Here is a 17,132-nt window from a genome sequence, read left to right as displayed (position 1 = left end):
TACCCTTTTTTTTTTTTTTTTTTTTGGTACTGGGGATTGAACTCAGAACCTTGCTTGCGCTTGCCATGCAGACGTGGTGCCCCTGAACTAAATTTCCAGCCCCCGTGATCCATTCTTTTAGATGATGATCTAGATTAGAAAAAGCTAAATAGTCATTTATTTGACAGAATTGGACTAGGACTCGATCATACCATTCCTATCAACTTCAAAACTGTATAAATTGTTACATGTATAAACACACACCTGGGGAGTTTCTAGAGGGACTCATAAGAAACTGGTTATGTGTTTGCCTATGGCCTAGGACAGTGATGGTCCTTTTAGAGCTTTCAGTGATACAAACAGCCCTATGCAGTATGTGTGCCATAGGTTCGCCATCACTGGTCTAGGAGCAGAGAATTAGAGTAGTAGGGAAACTTTTCATTCTGTATTCTTTTGTTCATTTGGATTTCTATCATATGCATAAATATAAGCAAATAACAATTTAATTGCTTTCCTTCTTATGGAAAAGTAATCTGAAGTACAGAATCATGGGAAGGATTAAGTTGGTGAACCGAAGTGCCACTGTATATAATACTCCAAGCACTAAAATCTGATTGAGTGGACTAAATATTATGCAGTTATTAGAATGTAGTCCAGGGCCAGCGATTTAGCTCAGTGAAGTATGCAGGTGACTGATGTTAGGCGGTATATTCAGAAATGAAAACAGTGTTGGGACTGTAAACAAATACTGTTTTTTCAAAAACTCTTTTGGGAAATTCAGTAATTCTTTAACTGGCTTATTTTTACTACTGCAAAATTAGCCTTTGAGGCCCAAGGCCAAGCCAGGATAAACAGGTCAGGTTCTTAAAGAGCAGGGTTTTGACTGGCAGAGTGAGGAGGAACGTAGAGAGTAATTAGCGGAGCAGTAGAACCATACCTTGCAAGAATGATGACAATAACTAGCCTGCAGTGCTAGGCCTTTCCTCTTCTGCCCATAATCCCCTTTACCTACCCCTTGCTAGTAAGCGGTGGTGTCATGAGTGGAATCAGAAGCTGGGTCCCTGACCTTCACCAAAGTGTGTACTCTTTACTGAGAGCTGTTCATAACTTGCCTGGCTGGCAGAGCAGTCTGCCTCTGCTTTCTTCGGGGCTGAGCCCTGCTGCTTCTGCCCCTTCTCTGTGCTCTGTTCTCTGCTCCCCCTAGAGCACCAGTGCAGAAGAGAGCACCTCTTCAAGGGTGAAATCTAATGCTCAACAGTCACAGCACCAGCCAGGTCACAGCACATGCCTAATGTGTCCGCCCCTGGGCCACTCACTTCCTGCCCCCCTCCTGCCCTTGTTTGCTTTGTTCCATTGCTCCTAACACCTGGAGTCCAGTTTTGTGGTATGAGGCTGGGAAGGAGTACAATTATCAGAAGTACTTATGCCACCCCTGAAAGTGCAGCCTAGGACAAATTCCAAATTTGTCACGCCCTTTTGGCTGTGATTTTTTTCTCTTATGACCATTCTCTAGGTTTTGTTTTTTTTTTTGTTTTTAGACAGGGTCCTGCTGTGTAATTCAGGCTGGCTTTGAACTCACTGTGTAGCCCATTCTTGCCATATGCACTTGGCTCTTAAGGCTTTTAGGGTTCCTCCCACCTGCTTTCCAAAGTGCCAGAACTGAGCTTTTCCCCAGAAATGCTTTTTTATTTTTCAAAGTTTTATTGTGTACCTGTAAGTATTATCTTTTTTTTTTTTTTTTTTTTTTTTTTTTTTTACTGAGGATTGAACTTGGGACCTTGTGCTTGCGAGGCAGGCGGCAGAACTACGGAACTTAATTCCTGGCCCAGTATCAGTTCATTTTAATTGTCAACTTGTGCCCAAATTTACAGAGATAATCCAAATGGAAGAGTAAAATAACTTTCTTGCAGATGTCATCTAATGACAGCGTGACCACTTACTTTTTAAACTGCCTAATTTGCTTTCTTGGGAACTCAATGGGGCTCATGCAGTCACAGCAAAGAGGCAGTGGTGATCTTTTATCCCTAAAAATCATTCCTAGGGGGAGGAATAAAGCCTCCATTGTTCAGTGCAGACCTAACTAGGTTTTCACAATAGAATCAGGTTGCTGTTCCCCAGGCTTTAATTCAGTTCAGGTTACCTACCCAGCAAGGCCAGCCTGAGACAAGCTGATTTAACAGGTACGAATTTTTTATCAAAGCATGCATTTTCATAGCCTCTGACTCATGGCATTGAAATGTAAAAGTCTCACTTTCTTTTTAAACTAAATTTGGCTTTGTTAAATGTCAACCATCTGACATTCAACACATTTGGGGGTGGTGTTGGGGGTCAGAGTTGGAGCCTTGCTCGCGCCAAGCGCACGGAGCTACATCCCCAGCCCCTATAACACATTCTGGATCAAGCCTAGAAATCATTCCCAAGAGCCAAGTTTGATTGCTCTTGTTGCATTTGCTAACTCCTCTACTTGGGCATCGCAGCTTTGTACTTTGACAGCGTAGAGCTGGCCTAGAGTAGCAACATCTCCCCATGTCGTGCACCCAAAAGCACTGGACAGTGGGTTGAGTGCAGTGTGCCTGGAGGCCTCCTTCCCTGGCTGGGACTAACTTTGTGCTCTTTAGTTTCCCACAGTCAGATCACTCGCCTCTACAGCCGATTCACCAGTCTGGACAAAGGAGAAAACGGGACCCTCAGGTAAGCAGTATTTTTCTTTATTTCCCTCACGGAAACTGGAAACTCTTGGCAATGTTTGAACAGCTGCCTTTATCCCAAGGACAGATACTGCTTTGTTGTTATGGTTGTTTTTTGTTTGGGGGGGCTTTTGAGACAGATCCCCGCTATGTAGTTCAGGCTGGCCTCAAATTCACAGTGATCCTCCTGCCTCAGCCTCCTGGGTGCTGGGATTACAGGTGTGTGCCACCATACCCAGATTGTTGTTGTTTTAGTTCTGGGCATTAAATGCAGGGCCTTGGGCATGCTAGGCAAGAGCTCTACCACTAGGCTATGTATATTTCCCCAGCCCTTTTCATTTATTTTGAGACAAAGTCTCACTAAGTTGCCTAGGCTAGGCTCAAACTTGTGACCTTTCTGCCTCAGCCTCCTAAGTGCTGGGATTTGAGGTGTGCACCACCATGCCTGGCTTTTTTTTTTTTTTTTTTTTTTTTTTGGTACTGGGGATTAAACTCAAGACCTTGCAGTTGTGAGGCAGGCAGTGGAACCATTGAGCTAAATCCCTGGCCCTTGTTTTGTTTTTTAGATGGCTGTCAGTATGGTGTCCAGACTGGCCTCTTGAGTAGCTGGGGTTGGGGTTAAGGTGCAAGATACCTGGCTTTTCTTTTAATTGTGGCAAAATACATATAAACAGCTCAGTGGTGTGAGGCACCTTCACAGTACTACCCATTGTCCCCCTTTTCCTGTCCCCCTTTTCCCAACTCCCCTGGCAAACAGTAATACACTTTCTGTCTCTCTGTGGGCCTTTCATAAAAATGGAATCATACAGTAAGTAACTCTCCTGGGAGTGGCTTCTTTTACTTAATGTGATGTTCCAAGACTCATGCATGTTATGGAATATCTCGTTACCTTGCCCCCTTGGTACTAGAGGTCAGACCCAGGAAGCACTGAGCTGTATCCCCACTCACTTTCAGACTATACACTGGCTGAGCTTCCCGACTGTAAGTTCTCAGCCTCTGGCCATCTTGTTGTCAGATTGCCTTTCTCCCAACCACCATGGCCGCTCCTAGCCCCTCTCCAGCCTTTAAGATTGTGTGTGGTGAGCCCTAAGCTCTGTAGCACAGAGCGGTGCAGCTCTCCACCCTTCACTGCCAGACTCTCTGCTCAAGGCCTGTCTTGACCTTTCTAGAGCTTATTAGGTTCCTTGGACAAATACCAGTGGCTTCCAATCTTTAGTTACTTGAAATCTGCACCGCTTTCTTAAGAACACAATGTTATGCTCAAGTTGCGAAGTCCCCAAAGACCACCAAGGAGTCAGGTCCGATGCAATTGCAAGAGGAGTTTTTTGCAAGCTCGAGCCTGGACTCTCAGGTGTCACCGTCACAGCGGCTTCAGACTGAGAGCCCAGATCCATTTTTGAAGCCAGTTTATATAGGATTAAGGAAACTTTTTGCTTATATAGTTTCTATTTTTAACTCTCACTTATTGGATAATTAGGGGGTACTGGAAGGGCTTTTACATATCATTGGATAATCAAGGGGCACCGGGAGGGCACTTATTGGAGAATTACCTAATGCTTACATTCGCAAAATCAATTCCTCTTTTTATTAGATCATCTGATCTTGCAAGCTAAGATAACAGTAGGTGGCTATCTATGTCAGCCATAATTAATTCCTATGTCAGCTATAACCAATTCCTATATTAATTAAATCAAACAAAAAGAAGTTTATCTTAACATCTTAAAAAGAGGAACAGAAGCAGGGTAGAGATGCCCTAGGATAACTTGCCCTAAAAAGAGGAACAGAAGCACAGAGAAACTGTCACATAGAATGATATTTTACAGAAAGGGACTTTTATATTTACCCTATTTTGGGTAAGAGGCTTGGAGCCCACCTTGACCTGGAAATGGTCCTTATAACAGGATTATTAAAAAAAAATACTTCTATTTATTTATTTATTTAATCTATTTAGAGAGATGGAGTTTCTCTATATTCCCCAGGCTGGTCTCAAAACTCTTGAGCTCAAGAAGTCCTCTTGTCTCTGCTTCCTGAGTATTGGGATTACAGGTGTGTATCACCACACCTAATTATTCTACTTTTTGTTAATTTCTCTTTTCCCAGATACTCCATGTCTGGGTCCTGCCTGAAGCCAGATTTGCAGAGGCTATAGTATACATCTTGGCATTCCTTTTTTTTTTTTTTTTTTTTTTTTTTTTTTTTTTTTTTTGAGGATACTGGGAAAAAACTTGGCCTCTACCTGTAAAATGGACCATCATCCCGAGGGGTGGGCATTTTTCCCACAGGTTTCTGCCCCCGCAAGAAAATGTGTTATCAGTTCCAGAATAAAACACAGCTGTGTTGAGGGCCCACCCTGTAATTCTTTGAGTGTGTACTTTTAAAATTCTACTTAATAAATCTCTTACAGTCTCTTAAAAAAAAGAGAGCAATATATTTGTTAGTCTATTCAGAGATGTGTTAAAAATGAAAGAAAGGGGCTGGGGATTTAGCTCAGTGACACTGCATCTGCCTCAAAGTGCAAGGTCATGAGTTCAGTCCCTGGTATGAAAGGAACGGGGGGGGACCTGCAATTCACAGTGTTAGAATGCTTTTCTAGTATTCATGAGGTCTTATGTTCAATCCTCAGCTCTGCCAAAAAAAAAAGAAAAAGTTATTGATTAATATTGTGAAAAACTTGGTAAAGAAGATTAAAGAGGCTTTTCTTGTGATAAGATTTCACTATATCTTTAAACATACTCAGTTGGAATTGGGACTTTCCAAGGAGGAATATTGTAAACCGTATTTGCCAAGTTCATTTGCTTTTTTCCTTGTAGGCATTCTGTTACATGGACAACCTCTTTAGGTTGCTATTTCACAGAATATAAATATATACTGTACCTTTAAAAATCTTTCTTCAGATGCCATTGTCATTGGTTTGGGTATTCTATTCTTGGGCTCCAGCACCAATGGGAAGTGGCTTTTCAAAAAAATTGTACTGGGAGGGCCAGGGATTTAGCTCAGTGGTTCCACCACCTGCCTCATAAGCACAAGGACCCTAGTTCAATCCCCGGTACCAAAAAAAAAAAAAAAAGCACAAGGCACAAGGTCCTGAGTTTGATCTCCAGTACCGAGAATACATAAATCAAATTTTACTGGAGATTGAACCCAGAGCCTTCATGCTGAGCTACAGCCCTTTTGTTATTTTATATTTTGAGACAGGGTCTCACTAAGTTCAGGCTAAGCTCAAAGTTGTGACCCTACTGCTTCAGCCTCCCAGAATGCTGGGATTACAGGTATGTACCATCATGTCCAGCTGGCCTGTTGCTTTTTTTTGTTTTAGATGGGCAACAATTAGGATTTATTGGTGGGCATGAGTAAGGAGGTGGCAGCGCTGTGCAGCCTTCATGAGTGCAGGACTCGCCACTTGCCCAGAAGGTGTGGTTAGGGACATACGTATTTGACCCTATAGCTATCTGACATAAGCCTCTCCTCAGACACCATCTCTTCACATTCATCCACATTAAACTTGGTAAAATGCTCCTTCAAGGTGTATGTCTTCTGGTGGACAGAGGACTTGAACTTGACTCTATGTAGCTTCTCAATTACATGCTGTCTGTTCTGCAGCTTAGGGCAGATGGACGTGACTCGGTCGTGAGAATCCTGGCCACCGTGCTGTTTTGCTTTCCAAAGTTGCTCGCCATAACTGATGAACCTAGATTAGGGGCAGCATGATGTCAAAGACATGAAGGAAAGGGCTGTCTCTAAAGTCCCAAAGGCAACCTGTACAAGGCACTGTTCACCGTGGAAGAAGCTGCTGTTTGTAGCCATTGACATTGGGGCCCCTAAGGCCCATTCTTTAAAATGTCTTTAATTACTTTAAGTGCTGCTTCCCTCACCTGACAGCTGACTGGTGCCATGCTGAGATTCTGAAGAATGACTCAGATCTGCTGCGGCCTTTCTGCTTGTCACTGAAGAGAATGAAAAGGAGAGGGAGACGACTTTCATAGTGAAGGAGATCAGTGTAGAAGGATGGCAAGCCAGGTGTGATGGTGTGCGCCTGTGAGCCCAGCTACTTAGGAAGCTGAGGAAGGATTACAAGCTTGAGAGTGGCCTGAACAACTTAACAAGACCCTGTTGCAAAATTTAAAAATACACAAAAAGTCTGGTGCCAAACATGGTGGTGTATGCCTGTAAATCCCAGCACTCTGGGAGGCTGATAGAGGAGGATTGCAAGTTTGAGCGCAAAATGAGCAATTTAGATACTTAACAAGATCCTGGCTCAAAATAAAAAACAGAAAAGGGCTGGTGATGTCGTTCAGTGCAAAGGCCCTGGGTTCATACCTGAGAACTTGGCGAGAGGGGGACCTCATGCTATAGTTTAGGGGCTTGCCATTTGGCTCACATGTGAGCCCCTGAGTTCAACGCCAGGATTCAGGGAAGAGGGCCACCTCTGCCTACTAGCTAGCATTCTCAAAATATGTTTTTTCAGAAATCCCTGCTCACTTTAATGTCTGGAAAACCATTCTTCACTTAGAATTTCCTGCCTACAAAGAATTCGTACTTGATTTTAGCTTCAGACTTGCCTACTATCAGTAATATTTTTTTCAGGAGCCGGGTATGGTGGTGCATGCCTGTAATCCTAGCACTTGGGAGGCTGAGGCAGGAGGATCACCACAAATTCAAGGCCAGCCTGGGCTACATAGTGAGAGTTCAAAGCCAGTGTGAACTACACAGTGAGACCCTGTCTCAGAAGAAAAAAGGAATATTTTCTGAGTTATGCTATGGGAATATGATGTTGCTATATTTTATGGTAAATACACACAAATCTATAATTCAAATGACTTATACAGTCGGCCACATTCAAGTATTTTTTCTCTGGTGGGGCTATGTTGGTGGGCAAATTTAAGAAGCTAACAATAGTTGTACGTTTAACAGTTGAAAAACTATTTTTTTATACTCTTGCGTTTAAATTTTGATACTTTCAGTAGTATTCCCCTTGGTCTAGTAATTGGGACTGCATTGTATATACAACCTAAAAGCTAAGACTAGATGCAAATAGTATCAGGGCTGCCTGCCTCCCAAGTGCGAGGTCCCAAGTTCAATCCCTAGTGCAAAAATATATATGTGTGTGTGCGTGTGTGTGTATGTATGTATGTATGTATGTATATAATCAAAGGGCAGGGCTTAGGTCCTTAATTGGATCCTGTTATTGAAACTTAAGGGATTCAGGCAAAGTTGTGCACCCACCACTTGTTAGGAGACCTGGTTTGAACTGTGTCTTTTCTTGGCTAAAATTCCTTAAACTTGTTTGATATTAAACTGCCATAAGTAGCTAGGCGTGGTGGCGCACACCTATGATCCCAGCACATGGGAGGCTGAAGCAGGAGGATAGATGTAAGTTAGAGGCCAGCCTAGGCTACATAGTGACTTCAAGGTCAGCCTACAACACAAAGTGAGACTCTCTCAAAAAAATAAAATATAAACAAACTGCAGTAGGTTTCCATGGCGGCCATGCAATTCAAATAATTTTTAAAAATTTTTTGTTACTACATGTTTGTAGTACATAATGATTACATTCACTGTGGAGATTGGGTACATGTACATAACACATGTTAATTCTTTTGTTTTGTACCTGGATCAAACTGAGGACCTTGTACTTTCAAGGCAGGCAGCAAAACCACTGAGCTAAATCCCCAGCCCACGTAGGAATTCTTATTACATTCCCTCCTCTCCCTTCCCTTCACCCTCCCTTATCCTTAAGCATTATTTAAAAGAGTAGTGTTTTTGTTGACAGGGTCTCACTATGTAGTTGAGACTGACCTGGAACTCACTATGTAGCCCAGGCTGGTCTCCAACTCACAGCGATCCCCCTGCCTCAGCCTCCCAAGTACTGGGATTATAGGCATGCACTACTATGCCTAGTTTAAAAGAGTAGTGTTTCTTAACCTCTGTCGTACAAGGGGAGGTACATATTGGTGATAATTTGGATTTTGTATTACAGGAAAAATTACATAATAAAAGTTCAGTACATGTTTTTTCAGATCATCTTTTTTCATCTCTAGCAATCCAGTTATGAATGGCTTCTTTGAGTTTATTCATTGTTATACAATTATTACCCTAAATGATCAAGAAGATTAAAATCTAAAGTCACTGTTCCAAGGCTTTGTGCTCAGTTGAGGAGGTCAGTTTCCACCTGTCACCACATGTAGGGAAGAGCTGGTTAAATTAATTAAGTACCAGTGGGCCAGGGATTTAGCTCAGTGGTTCTCCTGCCTACCTGGAAAGCCAAGGTCCCAAGTTCAATCCCCGGTAACAAACAAACAAACAAAATTAATTAAGCACCATATAGCAGGGCGTGGTGGCTCATGCCTTATAATCCCAGCACTCAGGAGACTGAGGCAGGAGAATTGCTATGAGACTAGCCTGGGCTACATAGTGAATTCCACGTCAGTCTCAACTATATACTGAGACTCTTGTCTCAAAAAACAAATGAACAAACAAAAAAGTCCATATTCAGTATGGTTCATGTTTATTTTCACCTATCACCCAGTGATGTCCTTTAATGGCAATATTTTTTTTAGTCCGAGATCATATAGATAACTATTGTTAGTTACTCTTGATCTGAAACAGTCTTCTGCCTTTCTCTTTGTCTATGTTTGGTGCTGGGAATGAACCCAAGGCCTCACATGTGCCAGGCAAACACTCCATCACCAAGCTGCACCCCCAGCCCCTATTATGTATTTATTATAGTTATGTGGTAAAAGACGTGCAACACTCCCTGCTGTGACAACGGTATTTTTGAAGACTATAGCACACACCAGTACGCACCTGTAATCCCAGCTACTCCAAGGGCTCAGGCAGAGAGTGTAGGTCTGTGGCCAGCCTGCACAACTTAATGAGACCTGTCTAGAAATAAAAAGGCCTGAGTGTGTAGCTCAGTAGTAGAGCAATTGCTTAGCATGCAGAAGATCCTAGATTTAATCCCCAGTCCCCCACCAAGGCAAAAAAAGTAAATATATGGGTGCTATACCTTTTTTTTTTTTTTTTTTTTTTTTTGGCTGGGAAATGAACTCATGGTTTCATGCACACTGGATAAGTGCGACACCACTGAGCTATGTCCCCAGATAGATTTTTAGACAGGCTTGTATTCTTGGCACAGGGCATCAACCAAAGAATTTTTTTCAAAAATTACCTGGGGTTGTGACTCAGAGTACTTTTTTTTTTTTGTAACTCAGAATACTTGCTTAGCAAGCTCAGCATGCTAATTGGATGCAATCACCAGTGTGCAGACAAAACAAAAACCTGTTTAACAGTTTTGTTTTCTCTCTCTCCTTTTCATGGTACTGGGGATTGAATCCATGTCCTCAAACATGCTAGAAGTGTACTCTCGCAGCCCTATTGAATGTCTTTGTTACAGTGACTTCCTTTCGCCAAGTTTAATATGAGAAAGACTGAATTTTTTTTTTTTTTTTTTTTTTTTTTTAAATTGAGAAAGAGAATACATGTCCTGACTTAAGCGTGTGGATCACGTTTCTGCCAGTTAGTAGTTGTGGTGAGGGCAAGTTACTTCATCTCACTGACTCAGTTTCCTTGCTTCTGACAGGATATAGGATGAAGTGCTGGCATGAAAGGAGGAGGTAATGTGAACAGAGTAGAGCAGCTCCAGGAGCCGCACAGCCACCCTCTTACAGGAGGGGGCCCGTTTGCATCTCCACTGAGGGTTAAGTGCTCTAGCTGTAGTCTGTAGAAGGGAATAGAGAAAACCAGGAAATATGGAAACAATTTGGTTGTAAAGCTGATACCTTAGATCAAACATCACCCAAGAATTCCTTGTCTTTCATAGGGGCTGAATTGAAACCCCCCTACCACCACCAGGGCCTTTGCACCAAGCTATATTCCAAACCCTTTGTTTATTTTTGGTTTTTGGTTTTTTTGAGACAGGGTTTTGCTGTGTAGTTCAGCTGGCCTTGAACTCACTTTGTAACCAGGCTGGCCTGGAACTTGTGGTGGTCTCTTGCCTCAGCTTTCCAGAGCTGGTATTAAAGGCATGGGTCACCATGCACCGCCCAAGGCCTTTTTACTTTTGTTTTGAGACAGTCTGGATAAGTTGCTGAGTTGTCCAGGCTCTGCTCATACTTTCCATGCTCCTGCCTCAGCCTCCCAAAGTGCTGAGATTACAGGTCCACTGTTCCCAGCTTTGAAACTTGCTTGAAGAAGCTGTGGAGTTCGATCCCCGGTACCAAAAAAACAAAACAAACAAACAAGGCTGTGAAGGTTCCTCCAAGTGTTTATCTTGTATTCAGATCCTGTGATATTTGCTACCTCTCATTAGCCATTCACTTTCCAAACTTAATAACAGGTACAGAATGGTAATGTTCAAAGAATCATTTACTAAAGAACAGCCTAGTACTCGCACATTAGTTGGCTTATTGACCTGTGCTGAGTTCACTGGAATGTGGCACAATCAGATTCAGTTTCTTCCTCCCCTCGTTGGTGCAAGAAACTCTTGGCAGCTGTTGAAGTGCTGTTCTTTGCAGTTATTTGGTATAATTGTCACAGAAGTCATTTCTGGAAAATGATTTTTTTGTTAGGTCTTACCGTGTTTCAGACTAAAGGAATTCATACCAAGGGCCAAGGGTCTCTAATGAAAGGTGATTGTCTTGGCAGCCGGGAAGACTTCCAGAGAATTCCAGAGCTTGCCATCAACCCACTGGGGGACCGGATCATCAATGCTTTCTTTCCAGAGGGGTGAGTTACAAGAGACATCCCTGATTTTGTCATGTCTAGATTATATCTTTTGTTCTGCTCTCCTCCCTGTTTAGTTTGGTTTGGTTTGGTTTGCTTTGGGGCTTTTTGTTTTTGAGACAGGGCCTTGCTGTGTAATTCAGTCTGGTTTTAAACTTACTATGTAGCCCAGGCTGGCCTTGAACTCCAGGCAGTCCTCCTGCCTTAGCCTTCTAAGTGCTGGGATTACAGATGTGTGCCACCATGCCGGGATTTTCCTCCCTGTTTTAAACTTCAGTATGTATAAGAGTATATCTTCAAAATTCTATCTTTACTCTCAGTTTATCATTGACATAAAAGGACCTTTTAGAAACTTTTGTTTGGAAATAATATCAAATTTACAAAGAAGTTGTAAAAAGATTACTGAGATATTTTATATTTTTTCATATTAAAAAAATTGAAATCCAATGTGCAATTTCTCCTCTGCACTCTTCACACACTTACACTTTCCCCTCTCTCCCCTTGTTCTGTGTGTACATACATACGTACACCTACGTATATACATATACCTTTTTTTTTTTTTTTTTTTTGCAGACCTGGGGATCAAACCCAGGACCTTGCACTTGCCAGGCAGGAGCTGGCACCACTGAGCTAAATCTCCGGCTCTACACGTACATTCTCCCATTCCTTTTCTCTTTGTGTTCACATAATTATATTCCTGAGCTGTGAACTTGCGAGCAGGGTACATAGTCATGGCCCTTGGCTAAGAATAGGGACCGTCTTTTACCACTTCTTTATTTCTTTTTCATAGTGCTGGGGTTGGAACCCAAGGCCTCATGCGTGCTAGGAAAGTGCTCCACTACTGAGCTATATCTCCTGGTTCTATACTTAGCATTGATAAACTATGTCTAATTATTATTCTTTTATTTACTTATGACCCATTACCCTGATCTGTTGCACTCTTATCTTTTTGGCTCATCTAGTAATCCTCTTTCTAGCACTCACCCCTCCAGTATAGGATCTAGTCTGGGTCACTCGTCATGTCTCTTTAACCTCCTGTAATGGAACATTTCAAAGCTTTAATTTTATTTCCATGGTACTTACTAAGAATACATTTCCTTCCCACTCAACGTACCTACTTTTTAAAGTACCATACTGTAAATTGTTTCTTAACTTGTGTTTGTCAACACAGAGCTAGACTGGGGATGGGGGCAGTGCTGGCTTGAATCCAGGACCTGATGCATGCTAGGCAAAGCATTCCACCATGAACTGCATCCGCTGTGTACCCCCTATCCATCCTTCCCTTCCTTTTGTTTCTTTTTGTCACATGGCCTCACTGAGCTGCTCAGGATGGCCTTTTTACAATCCTGCCTCAGTCTTCGCAATAGCTGAGTTATAGACATGTGCCAATATGCCCAGTTTATAACTAGACTTTTGATGTGCTTTGCTCCCTCACGCATTGTCTTTAGAGTACTAAGAACTTATTAAGCTTACAATATGGTCTTGCTTTAAGTAATCTCCTAAATAATCTCTTTGTGGTTCCATGTGAATTGTTTGTTTAACCCAGTGGTCTTTAAAATGTTGTGTAGGTGCCAGTTCTTCTTTTGTTGTTTGTTTGTTTGTTTGTTTGTTTGAGACAGGGTCTCACTATGTGGTTGAGACTGACCTGGAACTCACTATGTAGCCCAGGCTGGTCTCAAACTCACAGTGATCCTCCTGCCTCAGCCTCCTGAGTGCTGGGATTACAGATGTATCGCACCATGCCATTTTGTCTTCTTTTGTGTTTTTGAGACAGGGTCTCTATGTAGCTCAGGTTGGCCTTGCACTCACAGAGGTCCTCTACGTCAGCCTCCTCAATGCTAGGATTATAGGTGTGCACTAGCATGCCCAGCTGATGCCAGTTCTTAATAATGAGTTTGTTGGGGAGGACACTATCAGATAAAATGCCTGGAGAAAAAGTTTTAGGACTCTGATTTAAGACTTGAGATGCTGTATTGGGAGTGACTGCTGGGCATGGTGGCACTGGCCAGTCATTCCAGCAGCACTTGAGAGCCAGCCTGGGTTACAGGTGCTATCTCAAAAAAAAAAGAAGAAGAAGAAAATGGAGGTGGGGAGGCTGGCACTCAGTTTTTTTAAAGACTGAAGCCTGTTCTTTTCAAATGCATGTTGAGCCATAATAACCTCACTCTTTCATCTCTCCCACATTTTTCCTGGTCTTTTTCTCTCTCTAAACTGCCTTGACTGTTTCAGGTGTGGTTTCTGTGCCAAATTCTTTCATTTTTCTTCTTCCAATTCCAGTGCCTGCAGAGCATTCACTCCTGTCCAAAGGTAATGCCCACAGGAATGCTTTGTACCCAGACTTTTCACAGTGGACCAGAAACCCATAGAAATCTCTCTGCCAAGTGTTCCTCACATTTCCTTAGTCACTCTGATGACTTGAAGAAGCAGCCTGGAAAAATCTGTTTATTAGGCTGAGCACTGGAATACTCTTTACACCTACCCCTCTCTCCCGGTCTCCGGCAAGAAATCTGGGTGGGGGCAGATGAGGAAGCAGCAGACAGACAGCCTGGGGATGCTGTCTGGACTGGCTGTCTGCACCTCTGCTTCCTGCTTTACCAAGCTAATGTCTAGCCCTGGGGCTTTCATTTCTCCTTTAGTCTTACATGGGTTTTGCTTTCCTTTTGTTCTTTTTAAGTTTGGGATTTGATAGTAGACCATTTGTAATTATTTCACTTATTTAGAGATCTTATGCTGAGTCATCTGAATATTCATTAACCTGTTTATTCTGGCATTGACTCAAATTTACTCCGTATTACTTGGCTCCTCAGATTTTACCTTTGTGACCAGGTACTGTTTCATTAGCAGCTACCTGGAGAAACTGAAGTACTGTAGAGTGAACTCATAATCTGGCTTTGAACTCTGCTGTAGAAGGTCTGAACTGTGTGTCTGCCTGGCACATAAGAGACCTGCACACCTTATCTAATCAGAGGGACGTGCAAAGACTAGAACTTTTCTGAGGTAGTTAACAGGAATCACACTATCTACTCTTTCCATGACTGCCTTAGATAAATAAGCAGTTTATTAATAGAGAAATAAAGATGGGCCAAGGGATTTAGCTCAGTGGTTCCACTGCCTGCCTTGCAAGCGCAAGATCCCGAGTTCGATCCCCAGTACACTCCTCCCCCCAAAAAAATAGAGAAATAAAGAATGTGACATGAGACTTTTTTTAATATTAAAGGACTTTTTTTTGTTTTGTTTTTTGGAAGGAGGATCTCACTATGTATTTCAGGCCCGCCTTGTACTCACTATGTACCTGAGGCTGGCCTCAAACTCGCAGTGACCCTCCTGCCTCAGCCTTCTGATGTCATCATGCTCAGTTTAGTGCGTTCTTCATTTATTCAAGTTTTAGAAGTATTTCTCTTAGGGTTATTGATTAGCCTGTAGTACAATAAAAAGATTTTCTCTAGCTGGGCGTAGTGGCACATACCTATAATCCCAGCACTCCATAGGCTGAGGAAGGAGGATCACCAAGAGTTCCAGGCCAGTCTGGGCTACATAGTGACTTTAAGGCCAGCCTAACCTACACACTGGGGGGGGGGAGAAAGTTTAAAGAGCTCAAGTTACATAATTACCTATTCAGAATATTTATGATTATCTAGAAAGCAAAGAAAAATTAATGGAGAGTAGGGGAAAAGAAAAAATAAGAGAAAAAGAAAAAATGGGAACAAAGTCTTTGTAAATAGGGAAAGGCAGGCAGCAGAATGGGGAAAAAATAAGAACCAAGATACATCATACAAAGAAAGGTACACAATCCCAAACATGAATGTAACTGTACTATATACCTAAAAAGTACCAGTAAACTAAATGCAAAAAAAAAAAAAATGTATTCATATTTCAGCTTGGGTATACATAGCTCAGTGGGTTGGATCCCCAGCACAACAAAAAACAAACAAACAAAAACACCCTGATTGACATGGCTTTCTGTTTTTAATTATTTCCCATCCAGAGAGGACCAGGTAAATTTCCGTGGATTCATGAGAACTTTGGCTCATTTCCGACCCATTGAGGATAATGAAAAGAGCAAAGATGTGAATGGACCAGAACCGCTCAACAGCAGAAGCAACAAACTGCACTGTAAGGAGCTGGAGGCACCTGGCATAAAGTGCTTGCTTTGCATTTCTTACAAGTCTTGTATCTGACAACATTTTCACCAGCAGAGTGTTGGAAGCACTTGGCCCCTGAGGCTGCACTGGCTGAGTTGGAATCCCAGCTATACCACTTTTTGGCCACAGAACTCTGGGCAGGTTACTTAAGATCTCTGAGCCTCAGTTTCCATTCTTGAAAAGTGATATTAAGGGATTCTGCAGGAGATCATCATAAGGATTAAATGGGGGTGTGTTTGTTTATTTTTTGAGAGAGGACCTGGAACTCATGGTGATCCTCCTGCCTCAGCTTCCCAAGTGCTGGGTTAGTTACAGGCATGTGCCACCACCCCCAGTGGTTTGAAAATGTTAAAAAGAATAAAAATACGCCAAGTGCTTTAAACAGTACCTTACATATAATAATTATGCTGTAAGTATTACCTGCTTTTGTTTTGTTTTGGTTTGTTTTTTTTGCTTTGGTTTGGTTTCTGAGACAGAATCTCCCTGTGTAGTTTAACCTGGCTTTGAATTCACTTGTAGCCAGGCTGGCCTCAAACTCTTAGCAGTCTTTCTGCCTCAGCCTCCCAGGTGTTGGGATTACAGAGTGCTGGGTCACACCACATCCAGCCATCTGCTATTATTGTCATAATTGGCTGTTCACCTACTGAACGCCAGAGACTGTTTTAAAGTACTAGAATGACAGTAGCAAACAAGACCTAGTCCCCACCATTAAGACATAGTGGCAGTTCTCTACTTGCCTCAGAATTTCTTAGCTGTGGATATGACTAAGTGTGAGCCTACAGCTGGATTAGTGCAGTATTGAATTTTTGTCCCCATTTTTACCTTTTGCCTCCTATACTTGGACATCCACTGAATTTCACTTCTGCCCCTGTTGACTCATGTGATATTGCTGAATCCCTTACAACATTTTTCCAGGAAGTTGAAATTGAATTTCTCTTTCCTTTCAACACAAGTTGAAATAAAAGCACTAAAATACTGTCCAACCTTATCATAAGATTATGTTGCTTAAAGAGAAAAAACTGAAGTGCAACAAAATTGAGTATAGAAAAAAATTTTAATGTATTATCCTTAAAACTCTTTGATAGCTCATATTTATTTGTGAATTCCAGTTCCTTATTTCAAGTCTAACTCCTGTTTGAAGCCAGCCACGGTGGTGCACACCTGTAATGCCAGTGCTTGGGAGGATGAGGCAGGAGGATTGCTGCAAGTTCGAGGCCATCCTGTGTAGCAAGCCTCTGTCTCAAACCCCACCCAAAAGAATCTTTTTAAAAAATATGTAAATACTGTTGGAAAAAGAATAAAAATATATAGTGTTTGAGACAGAGCTTTGTACCAATGGTTTGGTAAGCATTTTAGCATATATTTAGTACATGTTTGCCTGATTCTGATATTAATATGGTAGAAATTTTCTTCTTTTTTTTTTTTTCTTTTTGGTTAGTGGGGATCAAACTCAGTACCTTGCGCTTGTGAGGCAGGCAGCAGAACCACTGAGCTAAAGCCCTGGCCTCTTTTGATCAGGGGTTGAAAAATTCAGCTACCACAAAAAATCATGAAAAAGAATACATGCTTTAGCATTTTATTTTACTTGAAAATATTTAAAGCA

The 17,132-nt window shown here is 42.0% G+C and overlaps 1 protein-coding gene across 2 annotated transcripts in view; it reads left to right on the top strand.

The window, feature by feature from the left end:
- Chp1 (calcineurin like EF-hand protein 1) overlaps nucleotides 1-17,132 on the top strand; it is a 38,404-nt gene that overhangs the window by 9,357 nt on the left and 11,915 nt on the right. For both annotated transcript variants that reach the window (XM_010624715.2, XM_033765008.1), the window contains exons 2-4: nucleotides 2,598-2,670; nucleotides 11,310-11,390; nucleotides 15,373-15,500. In XM_010624715.2, the coding sequence (XP_010623017.1) occupies nucleotides 2,598-2,670; nucleotides 11,310-11,390; nucleotides 15,373-15,500 (282 nt within the window). The remainder of the gene's footprint in view (nucleotides 1-2,597; nucleotides 2,671-11,309; nucleotides 11,391-15,372; nucleotides 15,501-17,132) is intronic.

Source organism: Fukomys damarensis, unplaced genomic scaffold (genome assembly GCF_012274545.1).
Source record: "Fukomys damarensis isolate Sample0158 unplaced genomic scaffold, DMR_v1.0_HiC HiC_scaffold_17, whole genome shotgun sequence".
NCBI classification, from domain to species: domain Eukaryota; kingdom Metazoa; phylum Chordata; class Mammalia; order Rodentia; family Bathyergidae; genus Fukomys; species Fukomys damarensis.
Note: the sequence above shows the minus strand (reverse complement) of the source record. Positions and strands in the feature narration are given on the sequence as shown.